This window comes from Cyprinus carpio, chromosome A15 (genome assembly GCF_018340385.1).
Source record: "Cyprinus carpio isolate SPL01 chromosome A15, ASM1834038v1, whole genome shotgun sequence".
NCBI classification, from domain to species: Eukaryota; Metazoa; Chordata; class Actinopteri; order Cypriniformes; family Cyprinidae; genus Cyprinus; species Cyprinus carpio.
In genome coordinates, this window is record NC_056586.1 from 13,586,058 (window position 1) to 13,613,869 (window position 27,812).

Below are 27,812 nucleotides of genomic sequence, written 5' to 3' on the forward strand. Positions count from 1 at the left end.
TTTTTAAATCTTGTTGAGCCCAAACTTTTGAACAGAAGTGTAATACTTATATTATTAAATCTATATGTACTCATATATTTATGAAACAGAATTTTGTATTAAGTAATTATAAACCTTTGCAATTTAATATATAATAAAAAGGGTGAAGGAATTACTCACCGAAGTACTGGAACAAAATGCATGCTGTGAGGACAATGTGACCATATGCCATTATACTTTTAATATTTTGTTGTCCTTGCGCTGAGATAAGGAGCAGCTCATAACTGGTCGACTCTAACTAACAGAAAGCACAACAATGTCCAGAATGTGCTTGCAAAAATGGGAGGCAGGTGTGGCTAAACACTAGTTATTGTTCTTCACTAAAGCAGCCTTTTCTTAAAAATAGTTGGAAAAAAACCACACTTGAAAAAGTTGCCCATTCACCAGCTGTATTCTAAGACAACCATTATTCTGAGAAAAAAAAAAGATATAAATTGTATATTTATTTCTAAAGCAATTATGGTTCACAAGAATATTATCAAGGTAAAAAAAAATGTATTTCTGTTATGACCATAACAGAAATCGGTGGCTCGTCCGGGATCTCAACCCAAGACCTCCTGCCGACAAATTAAGTTGAAAAAGAAAAATGTGGCAGCCAAAATAAAAGTGTCTGGTTCTAATATTTAAGATACTGGCTGTTAATAAAGTTTGTTTAATGGAGGGTCAATCAAATGCCACATTAAAATGCTGTGCTAGTTCTACTGTAATATAAAAACTGTAATATCAAATTTTGGACAATGTTTTTACAATTTTGTATTAGTTTAATAAGCAGAACATTATGGTAAGCAATCAAAACAAGTACCACCACTTGAACACTTGAACCTCACTGAGGCATTTTCCACTTTGAGCCTGTTTCTTACTTCTCTGCTTCCATCATGTGGACAGTTATTGTATAATGCAAGGGTGTACAATCACTGTCCTGTAGAGTTTAGCTCAAACCCCAATTAAACACACCTGAACCAGCTAATCAAGGTCTTACTAGGCATACTAGAAACTCCCAGGCAAGTTGGAGCTAAACTCTGCAGGACAGTGGCCCTCCAGGAATGAGTTTGCACACCCCTGATATAATGCTTTCAATTCCATATAATGCCAATTTGAGTGGAAAAGTCCCAATTACAGAGTAAACAATATCTTCAACCTGAATATTCACAATAACATTCAGCATTAACACTAATCTCAATAATGATAAAACATTGCTACCAATATTCAAGTCATTAAACCACAAGGCTAGTTTTTCATACATCATGAACACATGAATGAACAAATGGACACTTCCATGTAACTTCCATGATCAAATGTTTTACAAATTAAGAGTCCTTCCTGCTCAAGTAAATAAGCATGGCAGATACTGGCATTTATCTCTTTTACACTCTACATCATAAGACGTTTTAAGACAGCATTTTCATGGGATTTCATTTTATTTTCTACTTTACAGTCATCCCTCAAACTCCTCTGAATGATCAGAAAATGTTACATTTGAAATACTGTAAAAACCTGCTCTGCTTCAGAAATCTGCTTGACAGGAAAACTGAAAACTCCTGAGAGAATCGGAGGCACAAGAGGCACAAGAACAGCTTATGCTAAAGATTATTGTCATTAATGGAACTGAATGTCTAAGTAACTGGACAAATCTGAATTCATAAACACAACTGTTACAAAAATAGGACACTGCATCCCATAATAATGAATAACACACTGTAAAACTGACAAAATAAATGACAAATACTATTTTCAGTCAGTGTAACGGTTCGAAAAGACAAAGAGTGTTTAGGCATCAAAGCACAGATTAATCTCATTAAAAAACATGTGATACTTTAGAAAAAAATCAAAGGCGATTTTTGACATGTAACTATATTTTACTGTACTTATAGTACTTTAATCTGTATAGAACGTTTTTGACATTTATCGCCACCTTTGTCGAAACCCTTCCCCATGTACATTTGGCTAGTCGTTAGCACATTATTTGTCTTGAGAGTCGTTACACCAGTGACCCGACGTGGTTCTGGGTGGGCACCATGATGGGCACGGCCCCCATGCGGGACAGGGTGGCAGTGTTTATAGGCATGTTGAGCAGACGTGGGGTCTGCGGCTGTGGCCCCTCAGTCCTGTGTGTGGAGCAGCTGTTGGGATTGAGGACTGCGGGAGTGTGATGGTGATGGTGGTGTTTGTGATTTAGTGTGCTGCTGCCGTTGTATCCAGGCAGGCCATGTAGTGGGTTGCGCTCCCCTGGGCGGAGGCGGGATGTGGTTGTGCTACCGGAGGTGGTGAGGATGGAGGCGGTGTCCAAGGCACCCGGAGGGTATGGGTAATGGCTGTTTTGGAGTGGATGCTGAGGGTCCTGTGCAGGAGGGCTGGTGGCTATGGAGGACAATGTGCCATTCTTTGATATGATGTCTGATCCTGTGCCGCTTTTAGCCCAGGAGACGCGTTTCGGGGCCTGTGCATCTTCCCTTATAGCAATAGAAAGCAGATACTGTAATACACACATCTAATCTGTAGCATTATAGTGGATGAAGTACAAAAATCAAGTCCTATTAAAATATTAGAAATATAAGACACATGCTCACTTAATCTCATTGGCTATCTCCTCCTCTGTGTCACGGTTTCTCCTCAGGATAAAGATCAGGAATAAAACCAGAGCCATCAGACCCACCACAGAGCCCACCGTGGCCCCGGCGATCACCCAGGCATTGTTAGCTGCAGCCACAACAGGAACAATTCAGTTACAAATACAGTGAATGGCAAAATCTACAACATAAAATGTTGCATCAGTCTTTGAATGATACTTACGGGTGGAGACCTCTAGATTGATGTGGCAGCTGTCAGTCCCAGCCGTGTTGCTAGCGCGGCAAACATACTTGCCAGACATGCTTTTGGTGAGGTTGCTAAGTCGAAGGGTGCCTTGCCTCTCATCAAAATAGAATCAAACATTCATAACTTCCTAATTGAACATCAATTATTTTCAATAGTTTTATTTTCTTTATTTGTCTTTCGGCTGTTGTGACCTATTGAAGCACGTGGCTGCTTATTCTACGTTCAATTACAGGCACTTGAGGACTTTTAAAAATTAAACTTCTCCCACCTTAAAATACACCTTTCCCACTCTCACCAGTTTCATTTGTTCACTGACATTGTTAAACAGTATACACTACCGTTCAAAAGTATGGGGTCAGTAAGAAGAAGTTTTTGAAAAAGTCTTATATATTCACTAAGGGTGCATTTATACAGTGAAAACAGTAATGCTGTAAAGTATTATTACAAATTAAAATAACTGTTTTCGATTTTGATGTATTTTAAAATGTAATTTATTCATGTGATGGCAAAGATGGGTTTTCAGCAGCCATTACTCCAGTCTTTACTGTAATTGTCAAATTGACTTTAATGTTTCTTTGTTAAATAAAAGTCAATAAAAAAAAATAAAATAATAATCTTACTGTCCCCAAACATTTGAACAGTAGTGTGTTACATACATACATCATGACATCATGAGAGAAAATAATAAAAAAAATGCACACCACAGTATGATTTCCACAGCCTTTCAAATGTTTTCTCCTTAATAGACTAGCACACTAACTTTATTAAAAAGGGGTAAAATTATCTAGGTTTAGTGGAAATGATGCTATGGGACATTTCTTAAGATTGAAAGGGTAAAAAAATAAATGAATCTAATTTTTAATTTTTAATAAAATGCAATTGAAAAACAGTAAAGCTACTGTAAATGAAGGCAATAAAAAAAGTTTTTTATGTGATAGTTTTTATGTGACCTTCATATAATAATAAAAAAAATCTTGTAGTTTCAATAAAAAGAATAAAAAACACTTTTGCCATAAAAGTGCACAAACTTGAAGAAGCTCCCTTATATGAAATGATGATATAGACAGTAAATAAAATATAATCCTTTGAAAATCCCTATTTATTACTCATATAAGGGACATATGTGTTAAAGATCTAGCCACAATAATGTTGACAATGCTATGCCTATTTTCACCGCATGACAAGAAGGATGACAAATGAAAACCATAAAGGTAGAGAACAAACATTCCATTTCTGCCATTATTGCAGTGTTGGCAGAGATCGCAGTCGGACCATCTGCTGCTGTAGCTTCTGTCCACACACTGATTGGCCTGCAGTGATGAGCAGCCAAACTCAAATTCCTCAGTGACCCAGAGCCGAGGCCAGACGCCCAGGGACCCCAGTCTGGGCTTTCCAGATTTCACAGGCACTTTTATACTAATGAAATGTCACTTAAAATGATTGGCTTCATAAAATCAGCACTTCAATGGTATGTTTATGAAAACCATGTTATGATGGCTGCTTCAGTTTGAATAAACTACGAGATACAGGACTGATTTTAGCTCTCTAATAAGACTCACAACAGTACAGCATCACACGATTCATAATTTCAACAATGGGATGGAACAAAAAAGATGAAAGGGGTAGGATGATATTTAATATGCTTTTAGACTGATATGCTTGGGATATTGAATGACTCTAATCTCACTGACACACATTGATACAAATGGCTGATTGCTAAAAATGCTTATCAAGCTTTAAGCTTGTTGGTTTTTGTCCATTTTGCATTTATTTGTTGACAGAGATTTTGTGTGGATGGTAAACCTCACTCTTTGAAGGTTAGAGGTTAGTGTATATACGTTGCATATTTTTTACCCGTCTTGACTGAAGGAAACTGGGAATGATATGAAAAACATGATGGGGGGGGGGGGGGGGGGGGTCAGAAAATAACACTAGCCAGATTCAAACCTTTCCAGGCCACATTTCAAACATATTTCTTTGTATTCACATCATACCATATTTTAGCAATCATGTTACAAAGATTATCTTTAAAGACTCGTCAGAATCACACAAAAGTGAATTTTGTTTTTGATTATCAACAGCATTGTATTCACAGTCAGCCATTTATTCATTTATTCTTCAAGTAAAAATGTCCCATTACAAGGGCTTACAGATTTTTAAACATTTCTTACTTTATGTGTAAAACGTCTTTGAAAAATACTGAGTGTATCTTTAAAAAACAATTATGCAACCATTCAAAAATTTGGGGTCAGTAAAAAAAAAAATAATAATAATAATAATTTGCTGCATTTATTTGCTCAGAAATACAGTAAAAACAGTAAAAGTGTGAAATGTTATTACAATTTTAAGAAAAAATTCTATTTGAAACATTTTAAAATGTAATTTATTCCTATGATGACAAAGCTGATTTTTCAGCATCATTATTCCAGTCTTTAGTGTCACATAATCCTTCAGAAATGAATCTAATATTTTGATTCTTACTGACCACAAACTTTTAAATGGTTGTACAAGTAGCTTTATCATTCCTATACTCAAGACATGTACAAGAAAACAAGGGTTGAGGAATAAACTAAGCAACACTGTAAGAGTGAACCGCACATTTACTGTGGCTCTCAAGAGTCTATCTAAAGGTGTTCTCTCTATCCTAGGGTCTATTCCCTTACCCAGGTATCCCAGCACAAGCACAGGCTGAGGGCAGGACCTCCACTCTGTGAATGCGCAGATGAGAGTGACAGAGAGAGGAAGACAGATGACCAGGAGAACACGGTACGTTTGTTTATCTTGAGGGGAGAATTACTGAACACCTCGTCTCCCTCAGGACTCTCATCAGGAGAAAAACTGGGAGACCCACGTGCCTGGGATCAAGGAGGAAATTTGCTGCATGGTTGATATGTATAAGCCAGCTTTTCTGAACAGCTGGCACAGCTGTCTATTTCGACTAAAGATTTACACTGATCAGAACGAACATGTCAACAGAAATCATCATGATATATTTGGGAAAAAAATGTTGGATACTAATGCACATTTTCTATTTGAGTAACTGTAATGTGTTATGCTTTCTTCATCAGTTGATATGGACTTAAGAGAACATGCCAGTAGAAATGTTGTAAGCAGTGCCAGCCTGTAGAGTTGTGGGGCCCTAGGCAAGATAATGCAATTGGGCCCCACTAATGTAAAAACTGTCATAGTAATTTGACAAGTGAATAGAAAGCACCTAAAATTACAATTTCAATATTTAAGTGTAAATCTGTATTACGTGTGGCACATTCAACATACATATGTAAACAGATTTCAAACAGATTAAAAAACAGGAGTGCATGTGACCTTGAGTAAACAGATATTCATGAAACAAATAAATAAAATAAAATATAAATTAATTATACATGAAAACTAAATAAAATAAACAGAGCATAAACAAAATAAACATAGAAATATGCACAAATGAATAGAAATACAGGCTATTCTGCTTGTTTTTAAGGTCTGATTGATGATCACACAAATTTTTTTTGCATTAGACATTGGATGGTGGGTTAAAACTAAATTTGGACAGAGGGAGAGAACTGTATTATTGGCAAGGAAGATGAGTGGGATCGATAAAATCAGGCCCGGTCCTACGATGGTACTAGAGGATGCTCAGCTGTAATAGGACATAGCTGTAACAGAATAGGATATTGGCAAACATTCCATTGCACACTTGTGTTTGTGCTCTGTGGAGCACTACAGGTTTCTATTTACAATGTGCTTTTGCAGCATTGAGCAATGTGGCCAATCACAGACATATCTGTTGATTTCTTGAATACAGTGGGCAGTCAGAAGTTCTGCATGCTGGTCGAATCATCTCATTATAAAGTAAAGAGGCAATGTTAATAAGAGATTCATTGTGCTGTGTAGAGAACTTCATTAAATATAACATAACTTGGTGATATCCCGATGAACTAAAATGAGTGACAGCTTTTTAGTGATTATAAGGAGCACTCTGCGCCATAGTAATGAATGGCACAAAAATGTGCGCTAAATTTTCCCCTCATACTGTATGACAAGTCTGTCTGTGATCATGGGCATCATTGAATTTATTAAAACAAGTACTAATACTACAGTGATAAATATTATTTATAGCATCCAGAACATCCTTTTTTTTTCTCGGCTTCACTTTAATCTCTCTATCATTCTTTCATTTCAAATGAATTAAAAATAGCATTGATGTATAGCATAGCAGGGTGTAATAGCTTAGCAAGGTCTAAGGATTTATTTTAAAATAAATTATGATTAAAAATCTTTGATTGTAATTTCTTATGCATCCACTAAGACAGAAAAAAAAACTTAGTAATGCGATGTCTGTTTAATTCATACTTGTAGCCGGAGTGTGTATTTGCGCAGTAAAACTCATAGAAGTCATATGACGTTCCAGGAAATCCCTAATATGGACAAAGCCATACGCTATCGCTGTAGCTGAATAAAATGCAGATAGAGATGTTTTAACTGATGAAACATTAAGACTATAAACATACGATTGCCAGTAAATAGTTTATCTCTGTTCTTCAAGCCATGTCGGGTATTTATGAATGAACTATATTTATAATGCAATGCTAATCAACATAGCCTTTATCCCTCTATAGAATATAAAATAATGATTTTTGCCTCATTCTGTGATTTGAAACCATGTCAGATCACAAAAGGACGTTATTTCAAACAATCGACTGATGTTATGAAATGAATTTGGAGTAAAAACATGTCATTAAAATGTTCTCTTTGTTGGACAACAGGTTTGTAAACAGGATCATACACATGCAAAACCCATGCACGCATGCTAATGTGGTGAATTTATTAATCGCACAGACAAAATATGTGCTGCACTGTACAGCCCTGGTGCGTACTCTGTTGATACGTAGACAGAAGGTGTGGTTGGCTTGAAGTGGCGCTGCGCAGTGCGCACAGATCGATTCGAAAGCATACAGAACTGTTAGCTCTCTATGCTCTCGTGGTCTGCGTAGCGCCACTTCAAGTCGAACACACCTAGAAATTCAATTGACAACCTCGTGACCATGGGGCCCTCCTCTTAAGGCAGGGCCCTAGGTGACCGCCTGTACCACCTGTTGGATGGGCCAGCACTGGTTGTAAGATGTTCGGTGCACTCAGTCAAGGTCAAAACTGCCGTCTTTATAGAGGCTGATGGGAATGTGTTTCTCTGGCTGCTCTGAGGGTAACGAAGCTATTTACACCTCACCTCAGGCCAAAGAGAGGGAGATACGCTAAATAAGTGATAAATGATGCCTGTGCTCTTCGTCTCTACACAGCATCTAACTAATCTCATCGAGATAATAAAAAGAGGATGCACTGTTTAAATTCCCAAACACACAAAGGAAATTCCTGGGGAACGCATGGTAAATTAGCCTTCCAGGGTGGTCTACAAATAGACGTAATAACTGAACAACTCTATAAACATATTCTAACTCCTTTTATATCAAGTTATTATGCGCTACATGTGAAAGCAATTAAAAAAAAAAGAAAAAAGAAGCACTTATACTGTATATGTAAGTACAATAAGAAGAACTTGATTATTGATCAATTATTTTAATGCAGCATAGCAAATAATTGTTGATGACAGTATGATTTTGAGTTAACAGTGTTTTTCAGTGTTATTTTTTAGACTATTCATTTAACAGCCAATGCCATCACAAGAATAATTGACAAAAAAAAAATTATCTTAGCATACAGCAACATTTAAAAATCTCACAGATCCCTAACTTTTGAATTGTAATGTACCATCTAATTTAATCACATTTTAACCAGTCAAACTTTATCAATCCATAAAGCAAATTAAACAAAATTGTCACACTGTACCTTTCAGTATCAATAATGTATGAAAAATAAAATCTAAAATTATTTTAAATGCATACATAGAAGCTCTTGAATTTTTCTCAGATAAAGAAAGAGAATCAAACAATGGCAAACATACAGATGCTGGAAACTCACTTTGCATGGGAGAGAAGAAGACCTCAGAAAGAGGAGCTGCTTTGGTCCATTTGTACTGAGGAACAGGTTTGCCATAGCTGGATTTACAGCTCAGTGTTACATTGCCACTCAGTACAGGGTTTCCTGTCATAGAGCATACAGGCGTGGATGGAGGAACTAGAACGAACAGAGAAAGAAATCATGAGACAGACACTTTAATGCCCCATATGTTAATATACGTAGGCACATTTTGTCAATGTACCTTTAACATTGAGGTCTACTTCCCCAGACAGGCCTGGAGCTCCAGGAATGATCACGTGGCAGTGATAGCGCCCAGAATCAGACTCCTGCGTGTTGTTGATATAGATGGACAGATTGGCAGAGGGCATTGACACGGCAAAACCCACTCGCCTCCGAAAGTCAGTGCTACCGATGCCAATCTGTCCTGAGAAGTAGGAGATGACCTGCAGTCAAAAATACACAGAGAGACCTTAAGACACCATTAGGCATGTACAGTACTACATATTTGCAAACTGTGTGTCTGAAGAAGGGTCTTGAGGCACATTTTGAAAAGTTTAATCTGAAGCGATATTTTAAAAAAATTCTTCTGAGACTGTTGAGAAAGTGGCCAATGATAATGATAGAGGTAAAATGTCATGCCTCAGATGTAAGTGCAGATGGTCATGTTCCAATTTTAGGCTGATTTTCCATTCATTTACGGTAAGCTAGCAGGCAAAGAGAAACTAGTGAAACTACAGACTATAATACGCAGCACAAATATCATTCATACACATGCGTAGGTTGAATGTGATAGCTGGCTCGCACATACGGTATACACATTATCACGCCTCAGGGTGTATTAACTGACATTTACATCTCCATCTAAAAACCTCAGCGATAACGGCTTGAGTAAATCCACTTCTCGCCCATCCATCAAATTCATCACGTGTATTTTCATAAGCAGTCTTTGACCTTTCAAGTGTTCCATACTCTTCCTGTGACATTAAAGTGAAAGCCATCTGTTGAGAGGATGCAGAGGGAAGCTGGGTCTGACATGTCAGATTCATGTTATTTATTAGTCTGCTGATGGTGGAGAACAGATTGTTCTACCATGTAATCCATCCCACTTTTTTTTCAAAATGACAGCAAAGGAGGAGAGGAAATGGATAGCTGACAAATAAAATTGACTTATTTTAAATTCAACATTAAGATGAATTTAAAATTGGATTAAAATTTTTAAGATTGGATTAAAATATATATACATTTAAATAATTATTATTAAATTTATATATAACCTGGACTTCAACATTAAAATCAAGATTATGGGTTAAATATAATATATACACATTTAATTATTAGTAATAAATTAATTATATAAAACATGGACTTGGATGTGTGTGTGTGTGTGTGTATATATATATATATATATATATATATATATATACTTACTGTAATTTAAAATTTAACATCAAGATTATGGGTTAAAAATATATAAACTTTATTAATTATGAATAAATTACTTATATATTACATTGGACCTATATATATATGATATTATATATATATATATATATATATATATATATATATATATATATATCTATATATATATATATATATATGGACTTTTTCAAATGAAAATGTAATTAATTATTATTAATAAATTATCCCTATATAACATGGACTTATTTTAAAATTCAACATATACATTTAATTGAACTTTATTAACAGAACTTAAGACTTATATATAAATTGGACTTGTTGAGTTATATATATTTATTTACTTATTGTTAATAAATTAATTATATATAACAAGGACCTGTTTTAAAATTAAGCATTAAGATTTTGGTATGAATATTTATATGCATTTAATAATTAATCATGAATAACATCTACTGTATATAACATGGCCTTTGACTTATATATTTTACAAAAATTGCCAACAAGAGTTTGGGTTAAATGCATATACATTTAATAAATTATTATTAATCAAATACATATAAAAATATATATAATATAGCATACATAAACACATATATAATATTATTATAATACTTTATTTTTTTTTGTACAAATATTCAGTGTGCTAGTGATTTTATAATGCTAATCCCAAACATACTCACTTGTTTGGAGTGATTGGCCATGAAGGTCCAGATGACGGCGTTCTTCTCGATGGAGGTAGTGGGGGTGTACCAGGCCTCCAGAACAACCATTTGTCCCATGACTACCTCCATGTCTTTCCGTGGCATCTCGACCCGCTGAGAATCACCTGTGACAGCAGTGAAACAGCCAGTATGGCACTTATCCTGGAGTTCAGAGGGAAAATTCGGCAACAGGGCTTGACTTTTAGGTGACATCATTAAATTGTACATTGACCAAAAATCATAATCCTACAAATGCAAAATTCCTAATCCATCCAAATGCACACACACACACACAAACTTTTAAAACCCCTTCAGATCCCAAAAATCATGTACTAAAAAATGAATAAGGTGATACAAGGCATTTGATTCAGCAGTTCTGTAGGAAAAAATATTTATCTATGCATACAATGCAATCTTACAGTAGGAAGAACTATCCAAACATGTAGATGTTGTACGCTTTCATTTGATGGATTTAGTGCAAAGTACTTCTCAAAAACTAGTTGATGTAATTAAAGTATTTAATGTGCTCCTCAATAAGCATTAAAACAACAAGAAGTCAGAATGAATTGCCAATATGGTTGCCAACAAAGTGCAAGAAGACTGAATATACATATATATATATATAAAACAAAGTTTACTTGTTTATAAGAGAACGAAATCTATCGCTTGTATACAAAGCTTCCACTAAAGGAAACATGCTAACTGATACCCTGAGGAGACTAATTTAAGTACACACGCTGTCAGGGATCACTCACAGGGCAGGAAGTCTCCTGAGCTGCTCAGCTGGAGGTGGATCAACTGATCCCAGCATTCCCAACTGTCCTGGTCAGCCAGTTTGGCGATGGATCCCTCACAGAGATAGACGTGGTGGTGGAGCTCTGCTGAGCTGAGCTGCTTCGCTGCACTGCTGCTATATTCCCTTTACTTTCAGCTTTAAACTGAATCTGCCTGTGACGTAAAAACGCCAACTCCTTGCTTTAGGCTGAATGCTGCCCTCAAGCTGCTTTGTTATTGCTCATGAGACTGTGCCCATCTCTCCAGTTTTTAATTTCTGTTGTGGATCTGGACTAGTAATCCTCCAAAAAATCAATCCCAATCTTGTGACGCATTCCACTGGCTCACGTGAAACAAGTCAAGCTCAGCTGGACTTAAAGATGATGTAACCTACGGCTCCTTTGACAAGAGCTTTCACTGCTAAACTGCCTTCATTCATATTCTCACAGAAAGATAAACCTCCCAGATTAAAGGATCCGATGGGAAACTGATCTAAAACACAACCAAATTCCTCATCATTTATCCTTATTCACCTCACAGTGGGAGCTATACATTAGTACAAGATCTCATTACCAAAAGTTTTTTTATTCTTTCTATAAATAATAAAATCATTAGTAATCAACTGAAATTAGCTAATTATTATATTTATTTTATAATTTTATTTTATATTATATTACATCTAGATATTACATGTTAATGAATTATAAATAATAATAATAAAAATAACAAGTAATCTAAATTCAAATCTATACAAATAATATTTAATAGATTTATATTATATTACAATAATATAATATAATATAATAAACAATAATTATTATTTATATAGTATTTTAAGAACTAACTTTTATTTAGCTAGGATGCATTAAACTGAACAAAAGTGGCAATAAAGAAATGTATAATATTACAAAAGATTTCTATTTCACATAAATTCTGAACTTGATATTCATCAAAGAATCATGAAAAAAAAAGTGCATTGTGGTTTCCACAAAAATATTAAGCCTCACAGCTGTTTTCAAAACTGATAATAATAAGAAATGTTTCAAGGACACTAAAAACTGGAGCAATGGCTGCTGAAAAGTCAGCTTTGCATCACAGGAATAAATTACATTTAAAATATATTAAAAAACAGAACATTTATATGAAATTGTAACAATATTTCACAATAATAATACTGTTTTTCAAGCATTTAAAAAAAGTTTTTTTTTTTTTTAAATGTAGTCTTAGTAAGAATAAGAAACTTCTTTTGGAATCATTATATAATATGACCGACCCTCAAAATCTGTAATATATAAAACATAAATATGTTATTAAGATGAGAAAAAAGCGTATTTAAAACTTTCCTTGGATATTTAAAAGAACAAAAATTACTTCACAGACTGTCTGATTCAATCATATTATTATCCAAAAACAGTATTGTACTTGTGTCTGTCTGCCAGATTTGTTTTGGACTTTGTCAACCTTTAATCTTTTTAGTGGTAAAAGCTCAATGTTCCCTTTCGTCCCGGCCTGGGACTTTGGAAGGAGTGTAAGTAGGACATGCATCGCCTGGGCTCATGAAAGCAGCGTGGCGATGTGTGGCGTCTCTCTGATGTGCTGCGCTCAGCAACTGTCTCTGTGTGCCCAGGTTTATCCCTTACATTTCTGAGCCATAGTAGTTTATTAAATCAGAGAAAATCTTCCCTAATCCCATCCCTGGCTCCATCTGTGCTGCTCTAGACAGACACATGCAGCACCAAGGTGGAAAGCCTGACATGGACACCTTGATTCAAGGATTACCACGTGGCCACTCAACACAAATATTTACATGCACGTACATTTCACACAAGAACAGACCTTATGAACTCATTTAGAAGTTCAGATCTTCATCCTAATGAAGAAGCTAGCAAGCTAATGCACAGTTTGTACTGTTAAAACAATCAGCTGCTGTTGATTGACACTGACAAAGAGCTCTGGGATTGATATTTCCAGCACTGTAATATATAGTGCACACAGTAGTACTGTGGACATTCAGAAGCTGAAGACTGGAGAAGCTGCACAAAAGCAATGGGTGTGGGACATCTTTTGGAGATGTCTGGAAATTTTCACCCCCTAAAATTAAAAACCAAATGGAAATGGAGATCATAGATTACAGTACAGACTATTGCAGTTACAATAGGCCTCCTAGTGAGGGCAGCACAATACTGCAGGATGAGAATAAAAAAGTAAAAGAGACAGATGAGTTTAGATGAACAGATTTAACAGGGTATATATCAGTGCCACTCATGTGCATTCAAGAGAATCCACATCAGATCAAAATCTATAAAGCAGATTTTAATCCAGAGTCTGTAAAAATAAAAGTTTTCACAATGATGCCATAGAAGAACCATTTGGGGTTCACCAAAGAAACTTTGCAGTGAACAGTTCTTAAAAGAACCATCAGTGAACAGTGTGAAGAACATTTTAATAATTTGAAGAACCTTTTTTTTCACTATAAACAACCTTTTTGTACAATGGAAAGTTTCCATGAATGTTAAAGATACTTCATAGAATCATCAATGCCAATAAATATATTTTATTTGTAGTGTAGTGTACTTACATTTTATCATTTTAACAAACTATACTATAAAAATAAGTGAAAATGTACTGGAAATTTTCTGCCATTTAATTTTATCTATCAATTAATTTTTACAGACATTTCTGTTAACTGAAAAAAATATATATATATATACGGGGCAAAATTCAAAATACAGGTAAAACACCTGTAAAACACCTGAAAAAAAAAAATTCCTTTATAGAAATACATTACATTGTGCCCTATTTCTTACTTATTTTAGTGTATATAATTCAACTCCAACAACTGAGTCATTTTGCCTCTGTAAGTGTTTTGTTTTGGTTTTCCTCAGCGAATCGGACAGATCTGATTCAACTTGAAAGAGGATTTGAAAGAGTTCTCAAGTTTACAGCTCACTGGAGGGGAAAAACAACAAATGTCTGTTCACACAAAGCCATCAAATAGCTTCAATAGATTTGCAATACAGAGGTTGTGGACAGATGTTAGAATACAGTTAAAACAAAAAAAGCTGTGTAAAGAATCTTTAGAATTCTCCTTTTTGTGTTTCACAGAAAAACAACAGAATTTTGGATTTGAATGACAAAGAGGTGAGTAAAATAAGAACAAGATTCAGTGGATTTATAGGCAACAACTAGGCTACCAGTAACTAACTTCATCATTGTCAATTTATAGGCTTTACTCTAAAAGCAAAAGCTGAAATCCCATGGCACATTCAGGTGCTCTACAACAGGCAAGCAGCCTTTTATCAAATGTCCTTCCTGAAATGTAAAACCTGAAACCAAAGTGCTGATAGGAGCCTACTCTCATAAAAAGAGACCCATGTTCTTCTAATATAATCTCCTCTTTTGCTTGTCTCTGGCTCACAAGTGTTGTCTTGATAAAGCTTTAGCAGAGCATCTGAAGCCAGCCTTGAAATACCTGCTTGGGCAACGGCACATCAGGAACGACACTTCAAGCAACTCAGGTCTGATGAGTACGAGCGACCCTTCCCCAGTTTGATTTCAGACTCTATGTGTTAGGGGAACGCAGGGTTTAATTATCCAGAGTTTATTTTGAGTGCTGAGAGTGAGGTCAGCGGTATTATGGTGGTGACACTGAGTGAAGTTTGCAAGGCTGAAATGAGCAAATATAAATGCCATCTTTCCTAGAGGAGGAGTTTGTGGGTTAAGCAGGAGGTTTTCTGGCAGATGGCAATTGGAATTATAAACATTTGGTAAAGGTTCCTTTTTAAATAGGATTACTCAGTTTAATCGCTGAGTACTATTGTTAGCATTTTCAGTGTGTTGTCACATCAAAGGACCGCTAAATCCCTGCAATTTTAGATCTATTCTCAGGCATACTGACCAGACAGGACTGTCATCAGGAACAGTGGTCCTGGGTCTACCAAGGTCTTTTAGGTCTTTTTTAAAAATCTTTATTACTTACAAATTCACTTTTGATGCAATTTTAAATGCTCTTGCTGAAGAAAGTATTCATTTCTTGAAAAAAAAAAAATGACACTGTCATCCTAGATGAATTTTTCACTAAGCCATTGCAATGCATTCTGGGATTTGCCCTGTTCATGAAAGATTCATGTCATGCGCTGAACTTGACCAAAATGAGTGATATCAGAAGCTGGCTATCTTTTTGAAACTGCCTTAAGGCGCAGTGTGCTGTGATGACTTAAAATGCTGGCTCCGTGGTCAGTTCACAGTTTTTTTGTTTTTTTTTTTTTTTTTTAAAGCAGAGCTTTTTTCCCCTTTCTCTCCTCCAGCACTCATGCACTCTTCATCTATCTTTTTCGCACACACATGATAACTAATATTATCTTCAAAAGAATACTAGTGTACATGTGGGCCTTATGGTGACTGCATTATGGAGAAGCTAAAATAGAACAACTGCGGGGTGAAACACTTATCAGCCATAAATATGGTCTTAAATCAATGTGACCATTTTTTGCTCTCAGTCATCATGACCCAAGCTGTCATGGGCTGGACTTTCAGAGAAACCCAAACAACTGAAATAATACCAAAATACACAAAGAGTTAATAGACTCTACAAGTTCAGTCAATAACTGATCAAAAAAACACGAGTAGACAGCCAATATTAGATTTTCAATAACACCTTTGCAACATTCAAAGGGTCAGTTTTTTAAATAATCGAGCTGCCCCAAAAATCATTTATTTTTTTACATGTTGACTGTCTAAAAATGGCACCATGCTTTTGTTTTGACGGGTGTATTGGTCGGGGAGAGTGCTTAAACTAAAGAGTGCTGCCGAGTAGGAGCATAAATCACCTGAAGTGACGGTCCTGAAGTGCTCCCCACCTTGCCACTCAAGTCCACGGAAAAAATGATGCCGTCCCAAAGTACTCTCCCATACCTCCAGCATATGGCCAAAATTTCCCCCCCACAAATCTGTGCAGAAAATATTAATCCTGAACAGGCAATGGATCGGGTTGAATTATGTTAGAGCTGAGCTAAAGGGAATTTTTCCATGTCTACAGCACATCGGGACGCCCATAAAAAATCAGGTTCTGGTGAAGGAAAGTCAAGAGAAGTCTTACGCCCTTTTGTAGATAATGTGATTCACAAAATAGGTTTAGGCGGGAGTCACAAAGGAAATTTAAGGGCCAAAAAAGGCTACAGGAAAAAGAGGCGGCATGTTGCCTGGGGTTCTCAGTTCCTTTTCCCTTCTGAAAAAAATTGCAGAGATGGTTTCATAAAAGGGTTGCTTATAGAAAACTGTTGTACTTAGTTCTGAATTTGTTCGCGGCATTTTCTTTGTTTAAATAACCGAAAGCTTTTAAATTCTGGAACATTACAGGGGTTTATACACAGATAAAAAACACAACTGACATCCTGCAGGATCTTCTTAACAAGGGGAAAAACGTAAAAATGGATTTTTTATCAGTGAATATTATTCTACAGAATGATATCCCCGGGGACCCCACTTGTTATCCATGATTTTTGGGATCAGAATTTTCCATGTAATAAATTGGCTTTTTTAGACCCCTTTCCATCTGCGACTTATCAGATGCCCGGGCCATATTGACGAGGCGTGAAGCTCGGCTTCAGGTGGGCGTCTGATTTAAAAAAAACAAAAAAAAAACAAACTAAATCACAGAAATCTTAAAATCATTCAGTCGGATTGGGGATAAATTTTAGATGTCAGCGGGGGAATGGTGCACCTTTCATCTCTTGAATGTATCATTTTCGAGAGATTGACAGCTGCTATGGCAACCCGGTGACATCATCTTAAAAAGTTTGGGAGGTTATTGTTCAATAAAATACTAAAAAAAAAAATGTTGGAAGAAAAAATTTTCACTAGAAGTTCCCGAAACTTTTCAAATAAAAAAAGAAAGGAATTTTTTAGAAGTAGAAAGTTTTTCTTTAAAACATACTCTAATACTCCTAATAATTCTTTTGTTTTATTATCCTTGTTGTAAGATGGGCCAGTCTAACAGACTTGGTCAAATTCAGAGTTAAAACGTCCTTGAATAAAAATTGTATGTTGCAATTGGATAATGTCCAAGGTACACATTTCGCGTAATTGTGCATAATTCGCATATTGTATTTTCAGAAAGTTTTAGAAAATGTGTCCTCTTCTCCAATTTGTCCCTACCGAAAACAGTAAGATTACTTTAATTTATAAAGAGTTATATTGACCTATTCGATTTAGCTTAGACTACATTGATAAATATATGTTTTTTTGCTATTTTAAATATTTTTTTTTTTATAAATCATACATTTACATTTTAACAATTTTCAAGTGACTTTATGAGATTTGTTTTTTTGTATTGTGAAATCCATTTTTTTTTTTTTTTGTTGTAAAAGGCAAAAAGTTGATCATAAACGGGAGCAACTATCATAATCATCTATGTTGATAATTCCAGTATATTTTTCTTGACAAAACATCCCATGTTTCAGAAGTGACTGCACAGTTTCGGCTACATGACTAATGCTTTAGTAGCAACCAAACTCACATTACATAATTTTTAACTTGCATACTAAAACACTACTGAAACATACTAAAAAAACCTCAAAACTGCATAACTGTACAAAAAAAAATTTATTTTCCCCAAAAAAATAATGAGGATTATGTTCACTTTTGTCACTACCTAAACAATGATGACATTTTTCAGTCGTGACAATTTTATGGGATAACACCCCACCCCCGGCTGGACTCGTCACACGGTGTAAGCCGATTCGTTGATCCACAGTGCAAAGTTGATGTATTTCCTCAGCGTCCAGCACGGATCCAGCCCAGGCATGACGAAGCGATATCATCCTCTTTTGGAAGGCCAAACAAAGTAGTTTCGCGTTCACAGTGAAACACACAGCGTCTATACGACATGGCAACAACAACAATACTACAATGAGAATAAAAGGTACGCCTTCTTTCTTTGCGTGAACATCTGGTCGGTGTTATGCAAATCTTCCCACATACTGACGTAGATGATGTGGGCGGTTAGAACGAGCCGTTTCAGGGGGCGTGGTACGAGTGTTAACTGTTATAAAGAATATCTCTTTGGATTTGAGACTTTAGTCTTTGCAACTTCACAGATCTTCTTTATTCACCAAGAGCTTGTAACACTCCAAAGAGTAAAGGAAAACTTGAAATTCGCATCATATGACCCCTTTAAGTGAATAAATGAACTTAAACAGGTGAAAGAAATCGTATGTTTATCATTATATTTGATCTTTGCATTGTATCTTAAAGTGACAGCACCTAATTTACCAACTGTCCTTAATATTAACCGACCAAAAAAAAAAAAAGGATAAAAAAGTCACTCACTGTTCCTGACTGAATAACGTTCCAAAATATACAAAAATATGGAGATGAAGAGATAAAAGGCTTATAAAATAATTCTTCTCCAACAGCAATGTGATCATATCAATCAACAAAGTCTGATGGTCGGGATTTCTCAACCTTTTATCCAAAAATATTTTATCACCATTAGTCCCTTATCGGCAGATTTTGAATATAATAATGAGACCACATCATAATACTTCCCGATAACACCCTAAAACAATCTGTACCTTTGCACATTTTTTTTTTTTTTTTTTTGTACATTTTTGTGGACCTCTGAGCAATAAATGTTCTAAATCCTTTTTTGGCTGAATTTGGATGAGTGGTGATCTCTCTTTCATCTCCATACAGTGAAGAATTTGGCAAAATCTGATAACTGGAAACAACGAGAATTGTAAAATTGAACTGGTATTGAAAATTCGGTAAAAATTTAATTTAATTCAAACGATTGGCAATGTTCCTCCGCAGTCAGTCTTCAGTGTCAATCTTTCTCCAGAAACATTTATTATATTTATTTTTTGCTGAAAATAGTTGTTCTTGCTTACACTCTTAATTTTTTTATATATTTATATATATTTTTTTTTATAACTTGAATTATATGTGAAAAAATGTGATGCATTTTTCAGGATTCTTTTTGATGAGCAGACAGTTTTAAATTAACAGTATTTATGTTTAAATATAAAAAACTATTGTAACCAGTTATGAAATGTCTTCACTGTCAGTTTTTGATTCATTTTAATGCACTCCCTCCTAAGTTCTTAAAATCTTATAGACCCAATTTTGTTTGTTTTGTAACAGTAGTGCCAGTCTGCTGATGACTGATTAAAACAAAACACAGATGATCCATGCGTGAACGTAGTTCCAAAGGAGAGCACACTTTTTAGACAAGTTCAAGTTTGACATATGGCTCACAAATCAAACTAAAACGCTTGATCTAACCTAGAATAAGAGGAGGGCCGGTGGGAGCTGGGATGAATGCGAGACGCCGGTGCCTAAATCCCATTAGGGCTGCCCCGCACGCTGGCCAGACAGAGTGGACCCTATGCTGAGGCTCAGGTTTTTTATACAGTTGCCAAGCAAGAGCTGAGGAGCCCAAAGCCAGCCTGCAGAACATGGAGCGTTTTCTGTCAATGAGCCCAAGGAGAGCTGGAAAAACTTTCAAATAGGTCACATCACAATCTGAAACCACAGCAGACCATCGGCCTTCCAGTTGTTGCCATTACTAAATGCCCTCCAGGGATGGGAAATTTGGATAACATAATTGGTGAGCAACACAGTCTATGAGATTAACTTAAAATTTAAACAACCGGTTGAATTTTGGATAATAAAACCTATCAACCGTAATGACAAAACAGTCACTAAGTGGCGAATTTGCAAAAACATTCTATTATCAGTTATTGAAAACTTTTTTAATATGTTTGTTTGCGATATTATTTTATTGTGATTTCAAAAAAAAATTTTAATTTGCGATACTTTTCTTAAATAAAGGTCAAGGGAGCATTATTTGAAAATAGAAATTTTTGTAACTGATAATGTGCCACTTGATCACTTTTCGTGCTTCCTTGCTGAAGAAAAGTATTCATTTACTTATTTATTAAAACTGCATGGTTCTTCATCTGCTCTGATATGTGTATAATAAGAAGATGCATCACTTGGCCAGAGAACTGGGATCATGGTCTCATGAAAGACGTGAAGTGACTAAATTTTAAAATAAAACATAAACAGTTTTATGCTGAAAGGGAATCTTCAACCATAATGCATACAAAGCATAGCATTTTCACACACAATGACGTCTCTCGTCACACTGCCCTTTCATGACTTGTGTCACGGCTGCAGTGTACCTCTCAACAAACACTATACAAATTGTTCAGTAATCATTCAAAAGGTCAGCAGCAAGCAGGTTCAAATTTGACTGCACTGGGAAACACAGACTCAAATCAGGTGAAGAAGGCTTCACAGGAGTTGAGAAACACATTAATGCGAAGACCTTAAATCTTGCATTGCTTCTGGAGCACTTACTCCTTTTGATGATAAACCATTAGCCTTGGAAGATACTGATCTTATTAAATACGTGACAGTGTAGACGTGCTAAAGGACGTCAGGATGGCCCAGAGCGAGGCTAATAGTGGGCACAAGTCTTGGCAGTTATACAAAAAAAAAAAGTAAGTTTAAAAACTTACAGACCAATATTACACATCAACATTTGCTAGCCTGGTGAACAACACAATTAAGAATAATTATGACTGTTATCATGAAGATTCTGAAAACAAATTACTGTCAATTTGTGGACTTTAAAAAATTAGTTTTTTTAAAATTAGCAGATTCATTTACTCGAGATAATCAAATAAAGGGTACAAGTGTGTTTGTATACTTTATCAACTTAAACGTTTTTGGCTGTCTTTTGGCTGTATTATGAAGTAAATTGTACCAATGGTTTTTTGTTACTTATTCTGGCTCTTTTTAAAAATTACTAAATAACACTGCAATATATTAAGGGCACTTTTTGCTCAGACCTCGGCCGTTAGATTAGGGAATACTATTAACTAGTTTCTTATTAGCAGCATAATTACTACCATATTGACATGCTTATCAGTACTTATAAAACACATATTACTGAATTCACATACTTACTTGCTTATCAACTAGCGCAAATTAGGAATTTTAAATAACTCTTATTAAAGTGTTACCGCACTTACACATGCATGTTCTTTTGACCTTATATAACAATCATCAAAGAATCCTGAAAAAAAAGAAGTTCATAGGTTTTCACACAAAAATATTACCTGAACCTAAACTTTTAAAAAATCTTGTACAGAATCATATTCATATAACATAAAACAGGCTGATTGTTTTGCTGAATCCTAGAGCAACCTACTAGTCATAGACGTTTTTTGTGTTGCTACCATCCTTGTAACCCATGTAAGTTCGAATCATCGCAGATAAGAATGTCACATATTTCTTCATCCTGGTCACATGATCCATAATACATTCCTGCAGAACGCGACGTGCACAACATGCAAATATTTTTCGCAATCACACATAACGAGCATTCCACGTCCTGTTACACTGACGCGGCAGCTACAAAGCTGTTTCACACGTTGAGCTGTTGGGTTTAAATCTGTCAGCAGATACAGGCACTAGCAAAGACTCGAAAATCCAGGACAGGGTGGCACAGGATAGTTTCCCTCCTCGAACTAAGCTCACACACATTATTTAGTACCTTAAGACATTCGCCAAACACACCAGGTGACACACAATCACAGAAAAGTTTCCCTAGAGCAAACCTCGAGGATTCAATGCTTTGCTCAAGGTGCACACACAGTAATAGTTTAGTCACGCTCATAAGGACACACATTGCCTGAGACATTGGAAACAAACCTGGGAACAATTATGCAATGTGTAGATAATGAAATTGATCTGAATAGTGGGGTCCGAGTACCCATGATCCTTATTCAAATGTAAAAATGTCTGCGCACTGATATCAAATTATAACCTGTGTACTGTATTAAATGATCACCCTTACAAATACGAACTAGCCTGCATTATGTGCAAACACACGCAACCCGACTATTTATTCTCTGAAGGCAACACTGTCGCAATTCTGCAGTGTTGTATGCGACGTGACGCACCTGGACATCAAGGACATGCGACAGGATATGCCTTTCCTTGTTAGACTCTCTTTCAGAGTCTGGAAATGTACAGAATGGGTTTGAGGTCACTGCAATAGACCTTGTTCAGAAGCACAAATGTAATTTTAGGGTAAAAAACAAAACCAACAGGCCTCTGAGGAATTTTTGGGGGTAGAGTTGCATGTCAATTTGACATACTGACCTAGCGTGGCTCCGACAACGTCTACCTTTCACCACTCCAAAGTGTTTTGTTAGTACTGTCCGAAGGTGTGCAAAGAATTTTCACAATCCTCTCGTAACTGAGCTTGTTTAGCATTCATGTTTTGAGTTACATAGGGTGTTCCTACTCCTGACCTTAAACTCTGTAACAGACCAAAACAAGTAGATGTTTTGAGGCCAAACAAACTCGGGTGCCTCCACATTAAACAGGGCCAAATAAACAGAGGAGGATAAAAAAGGATGCAAATTTATAATGAATGTCTGCATCATTAACTGCAGCATGTGATTTGTGCAAATACAGCCCTAATATGCATCAGACACAATTCACTACTGACTCATTAACCTTGTACTCATTAGACATGCTCAAGTCACTTTTTAGCATTTGCGTTTTGATTCTTCAAAACATCCAAATAAAACAGTAATTACAACTTTTTTTGTTTTTTTTTTTTTTGTTTTTTTTTTTTGTTTTTTTTTTTGTTTTTTTTGTTTTGTCCTTTGTTTTATTTTTTTTACAAATTTAAAACAGACACCATGTTTTAACATTGTTTCTCATTGCTCACATACATTTCAATATAAGAAGTGCTGCTACACAAATACTGGTGGTTTCGCCTAGAGCCTTTATATCACGCTAACATTCTCAACAGGCATTAGTACAGTATGGGATTTCAGGACCATTTATTGCCTTCCATGACCCATCATTAAAAATCTTTTCATTAATTGAAATAAATCTGGTAATAACATAAAGATAAATATTAGATGACAAACTTCAAAATTAGAAATTGGAAATGAATTGCAATTTAATTTCCATAATAGTATTTCCATGTACTAAACATAAAAATAAACTTGAAAATATATATAGAATTATGCATAAGGCGACTTCAGGGTCTACTCTGGTCATGCAGTAACCAACGGCAGTTAATATGTGCGTTATAAGTACTAATAAAGGCCCAAAATGCGATTAGTATGCCATGCCTTATCCAGTGAGCAATTAGGTCCTTTAAGTGGTAACCATTCAAGCTTCACAAAATTAGTACAACTGAAATATAATTACAAAATGTTAGATACAAAATATAAATATTACTTACTAGATCATAATGCCTGGTCAAATCCGTTTCAATAAAAGCTGCCAATATTTCCGCGGCACCGTAGTATGGAGCTGATGTCGTTCTGTGGTGTGGACAGATACTGCAAATTAGCCGCCCCGTACTCTTCCAGTAAGTTGGGTTTCATTATCCACGAGTGTGCGATCAAGAACGTTTTTTGTGCCTTTCCCCCTGAACTTCTTCTTCCTTGGGCATTTTGTGATCCTTAGGGGATTGGACGATGTTCCTTAGTCCTGTAGCTAGCTGTCTCTTCACACTAGTAATCCCATTAGCAGCCCAGTCTGTCTTTACGAGGAAAAAGACAGGCCGATTCTGGCCTTAAACAACAACCTTTCTTAATCTGTGACTTTTCAATTCCCAGTACCAATTGCATTGGCATTGCTATTTATTCAGTGGGTGGAAACCCCTTTTCACATGCTACAAAGGAGGATTTCAGCGGATCTACTCTGGTTATCTAGGTTACCCAGCCAACATTTTAAAATAAGACATCTATTACCTGGAATTGTCACAATAAAAATGCAATATTAAAATAGATCAGAGGAAAACACAGAAGTTGTTAAGCTAAACAAGTCTGATTGCATGTTGTCTAGTAATATAACCTGTAAAGTGCCATCTGTACTGAACCAGCTATGATGGACTAGATGGTCCTTTTTTGCCAGAAGGAATTCTTTGCCCTTATTTTTGACGGAAACCTATTCTATACACCTGTTGGTAATTTTTTATTTTAACTGAAACAAAGAATAACATTCTTCCCCTCCAAGGACAGGCCTAAACGTTGGGGGTCTGATGAGAACACGTATCCCCTAAATAATTGATCACACCTCAGTTCACTTTAAATTCTACAATGTTTCCTTGGTGCATGAAGATTATGAGTTATTTGCACTTGAGACATTTTCCCACCTGTGCTAAACAAGGACCCTAGGGTTTACTTTGTCACGAAAATAACAGAACAGGGAGGGCCTTGCTAGACTGAATGCCCTAGAGATCATTTAATGTTAGTCACACATTTTCCCAAGTATTACCATGCATGCCTTCTTTCGCTTGACAGTAACAGGCTGCTGCTCAGAATAATCGATGCGCACCAAACCACTACTTCATTTGCTTCAAATAAAGTCTATGAGGGAGGCCTGATGAGAAATGCAATTTCATCAATCCTAAATGGACACTCAATTAGGGATGGAAATCACAAGAATTTTAGCTATTCGAGTTCAGATTAATGGTTTGAAGCAATAAAAAGGTAAATTTCACTGCAAACATGGCCCAAAAAAAAGCACAGAATCGGAAGACGCTTTTTGTATTTTATTTAAAAAAAATGATTATTTTCCAGAGGAGGATCTAATATTGTATGGATTGTCTCATATTCTCTATGTCTCTCGTCCCGCTCTCAACTATAAGTGAAATAAGATAAACACCAGACATCAATATCATAGAACGTGGGCATGTGTTATTTAGGAAAAGCTAAAAAAGCACTTGAGGGAACTCTCCATCTATTATGTGTAAGCTGTTTATATACCGTTAATCAAAATAAAATGCAGATTCAATCTGTAGGGACAAAAATGACTACCCCAAAGCAGCTCGTCCCTTACACGTACCATTTGTAAAGCACAATAGAGAGCCGCTCTTTACCATAACAGAGCTCTTATCTTCTCTGGCTCGGGAAACATATTTGTACCTATGGAAACTGATTGCGCTGCGTTTTACTTGCTTTTTATCAGGCTTTAATGTTACACACTTTGAACCATCATTATTGTTACGGTCAAATGGTTTAATAACCAGCCACTGGAGCCCAATGTAACCCAGCACAATTTTCCACAGCAGATGTAGAGCACGCCAAAAGCCTCCACAGACTAGGATGCCGGGCTTTATCAGGTCCAAGCAGGTTTCACAGATGCCTGCTCTGGTCTTGGGAACTGGGATACATCAATTTGAGCAAACAGGCTGGGGAAAATGCAGGCATGACATTAGAAATGAGAAGGTAACACAACGTTAAAGATAAAAACAATTTCCAGCTGGAACGCATTGGATATGGAAACCTGACGTTAATTTTTTTTTTGTTTTTTTTTTTTTTTGAATATTAGTCTACACAACTGTTTTCAGATAAGAAAAAATTCATAGATTTGTTTTGATACATAAAGACCCACATGTGTTTTGGGGTGTCAGTAATATTCTTTAATGTTTTTGAAAGAAGTCTCTTATCATCACCAATCGGATTTTATTTGAGTAAAATACAGTAAAATTTTTAATAATTAAATATTTTTGCAGGTTATAGTAATGCTTTTGTATTTTAAGTATACTTGTTAAATGTAATTTATTCCAGAGAAGATTACAAGCTGAATTTTGGTCGTTTCCATGTATTTCCTTGGTTAATATACGTATTAAATATCTGTGTTTGTGTCTCTCAATCCTCAAAATCTCAAAAAAATCTTTCTGACCTACTGATATTATGTCCAACTTCTTCAAAGGATAGTTTGTCTAATTTCTTTCAATATTATGTAAATGTCCTGTTTATAACACTTGTTAGAAGCAATATCTCACTCACAAACATGCGGTTGTACTAACTATGAGCACATAAGCATGTGTGATATTGCCTTATTTCAGATAGAATCCCTGTCTTTGGATTCTTTACTACTATCTTGTGGGGATTCAGAATGAGTCATTGCTGGGTCTTCATGCGGCAGGGATGCTGAACCAGCCCCCACACAGATTTACGTCGAATCAGCCCCAGCAGGCCTGATTATTTCTACCTAATTACACATTGCAGGTGATTGGGTGCCAGCATGGGCACAGCTTCGACCGATTTATATTATTCTCACATGGCGCATTTCTCTCTCCCATACGGGCACAAGCTAGCTAACTGATACTAAGATCACAGGGACCGCTGTAACATACCACACAGCGAACCCGATGTCCCTCTCGAGCCTAATAGTAAACACCACACAGCGCCCCCCGTCGCGATTCGGTCACAGTAGCGGCAGGGCGATGAAGGACGGACAGACGGATGTTGGGAGCATCTGCACACGTGGAGCGCCAGGCAGGGGGAAAGCCTTACTAGGTGCTCAGGACGAGATGGGGAAGACTAATGTTATGCTCCCGCCTCTGACATAAGAGAGAAAGGGACGGCGACTCCATCGCAGTCAAAGAGTGAGAGCGAGGGTGGGGGGGGGGTAGCAGATGAGAACTTAAAACCATCACGCGGCGTTAATCTGCAAGGTGCAACAGCTCTCCTGTGGAGTCTGAATGTGGCTGGCCCGATCATATCCGTTAGGCCTTATTGGGCCCATCTCGACCAGTCTGGCCTGCCTAAATCCAGGTCAAACCGCCTAAAAACAGAGTTCTGTCAGTACCCTCGGACTATCCAGGGTAACTTGGAGTTCACGTGCCTCAGGTCCAATCTTGCCCCTAAATCATCTTCTAGCATCATGTTTAGCAGGTTACACAAACATAGTTTAGACTACTAGTCAAAAATCAATATATTGCACTAATAATAGGTGGTTTTAAAAATTAACATATTTCAACAGTAAAGACTGTAAAAATGCTTTCTTACGGTAATGGTTCTTACTCTATGAAAAACTGTAATAGACCTAATTTGACATTTTAATGTAATTTTATTGCAAAATACTGTGAAATTTACAATTGTTGTACATTAAAAAGTAGTGAGTGAAAAAGTCATCTTATAATTTACAGTGAAAATCATAAATTTACATTCCAAGAAATGTATGTGCGTTACTTTATATTAGATGGATTTTCACTTGTTTTTTTTTTTATATTTGTGTGTATGGCACAGTGTACTGTCT

The 27,812-nt window shown here is 36.1% G+C and overlaps 1 protein-coding gene across 1 annotated transcript; it reads right to left on the reverse strand.

Annotated features, from left to right (window-relative positions):
• Nucleotides 1-601: 601 nt before the first annotated feature.
• Nucleotides 602-27,299, reverse strand: LOC109103885 (endothelial cell-selective adhesion molecule-like). The gene is made up of 8 exons (XM_042771693.1): nucleotides 27,211-27,299; nucleotides 11,705-11,868; nucleotides 10,929-11,074; nucleotides 9,068-9,269; nucleotides 8,827-8,982; nucleotides 2,830-2,952; nucleotides 2,607-2,736; nucleotides 602-2,489 (listed from the first exon to the last, which is right to left on the reverse strand). The coding sequence occupies exons 1-8, from the start codon at nucleotides 27,297-27,299 to the stop codon at nucleotides 2,018-2,020; spliced, it is 1,482 nt and encodes a 493-aa protein (XP_042627627.1). The 3' UTR covers nucleotides 602-2,017.
• Between the last annotated feature and the right edge of the window lie 513 nt (nucleotides 27,300-27,812).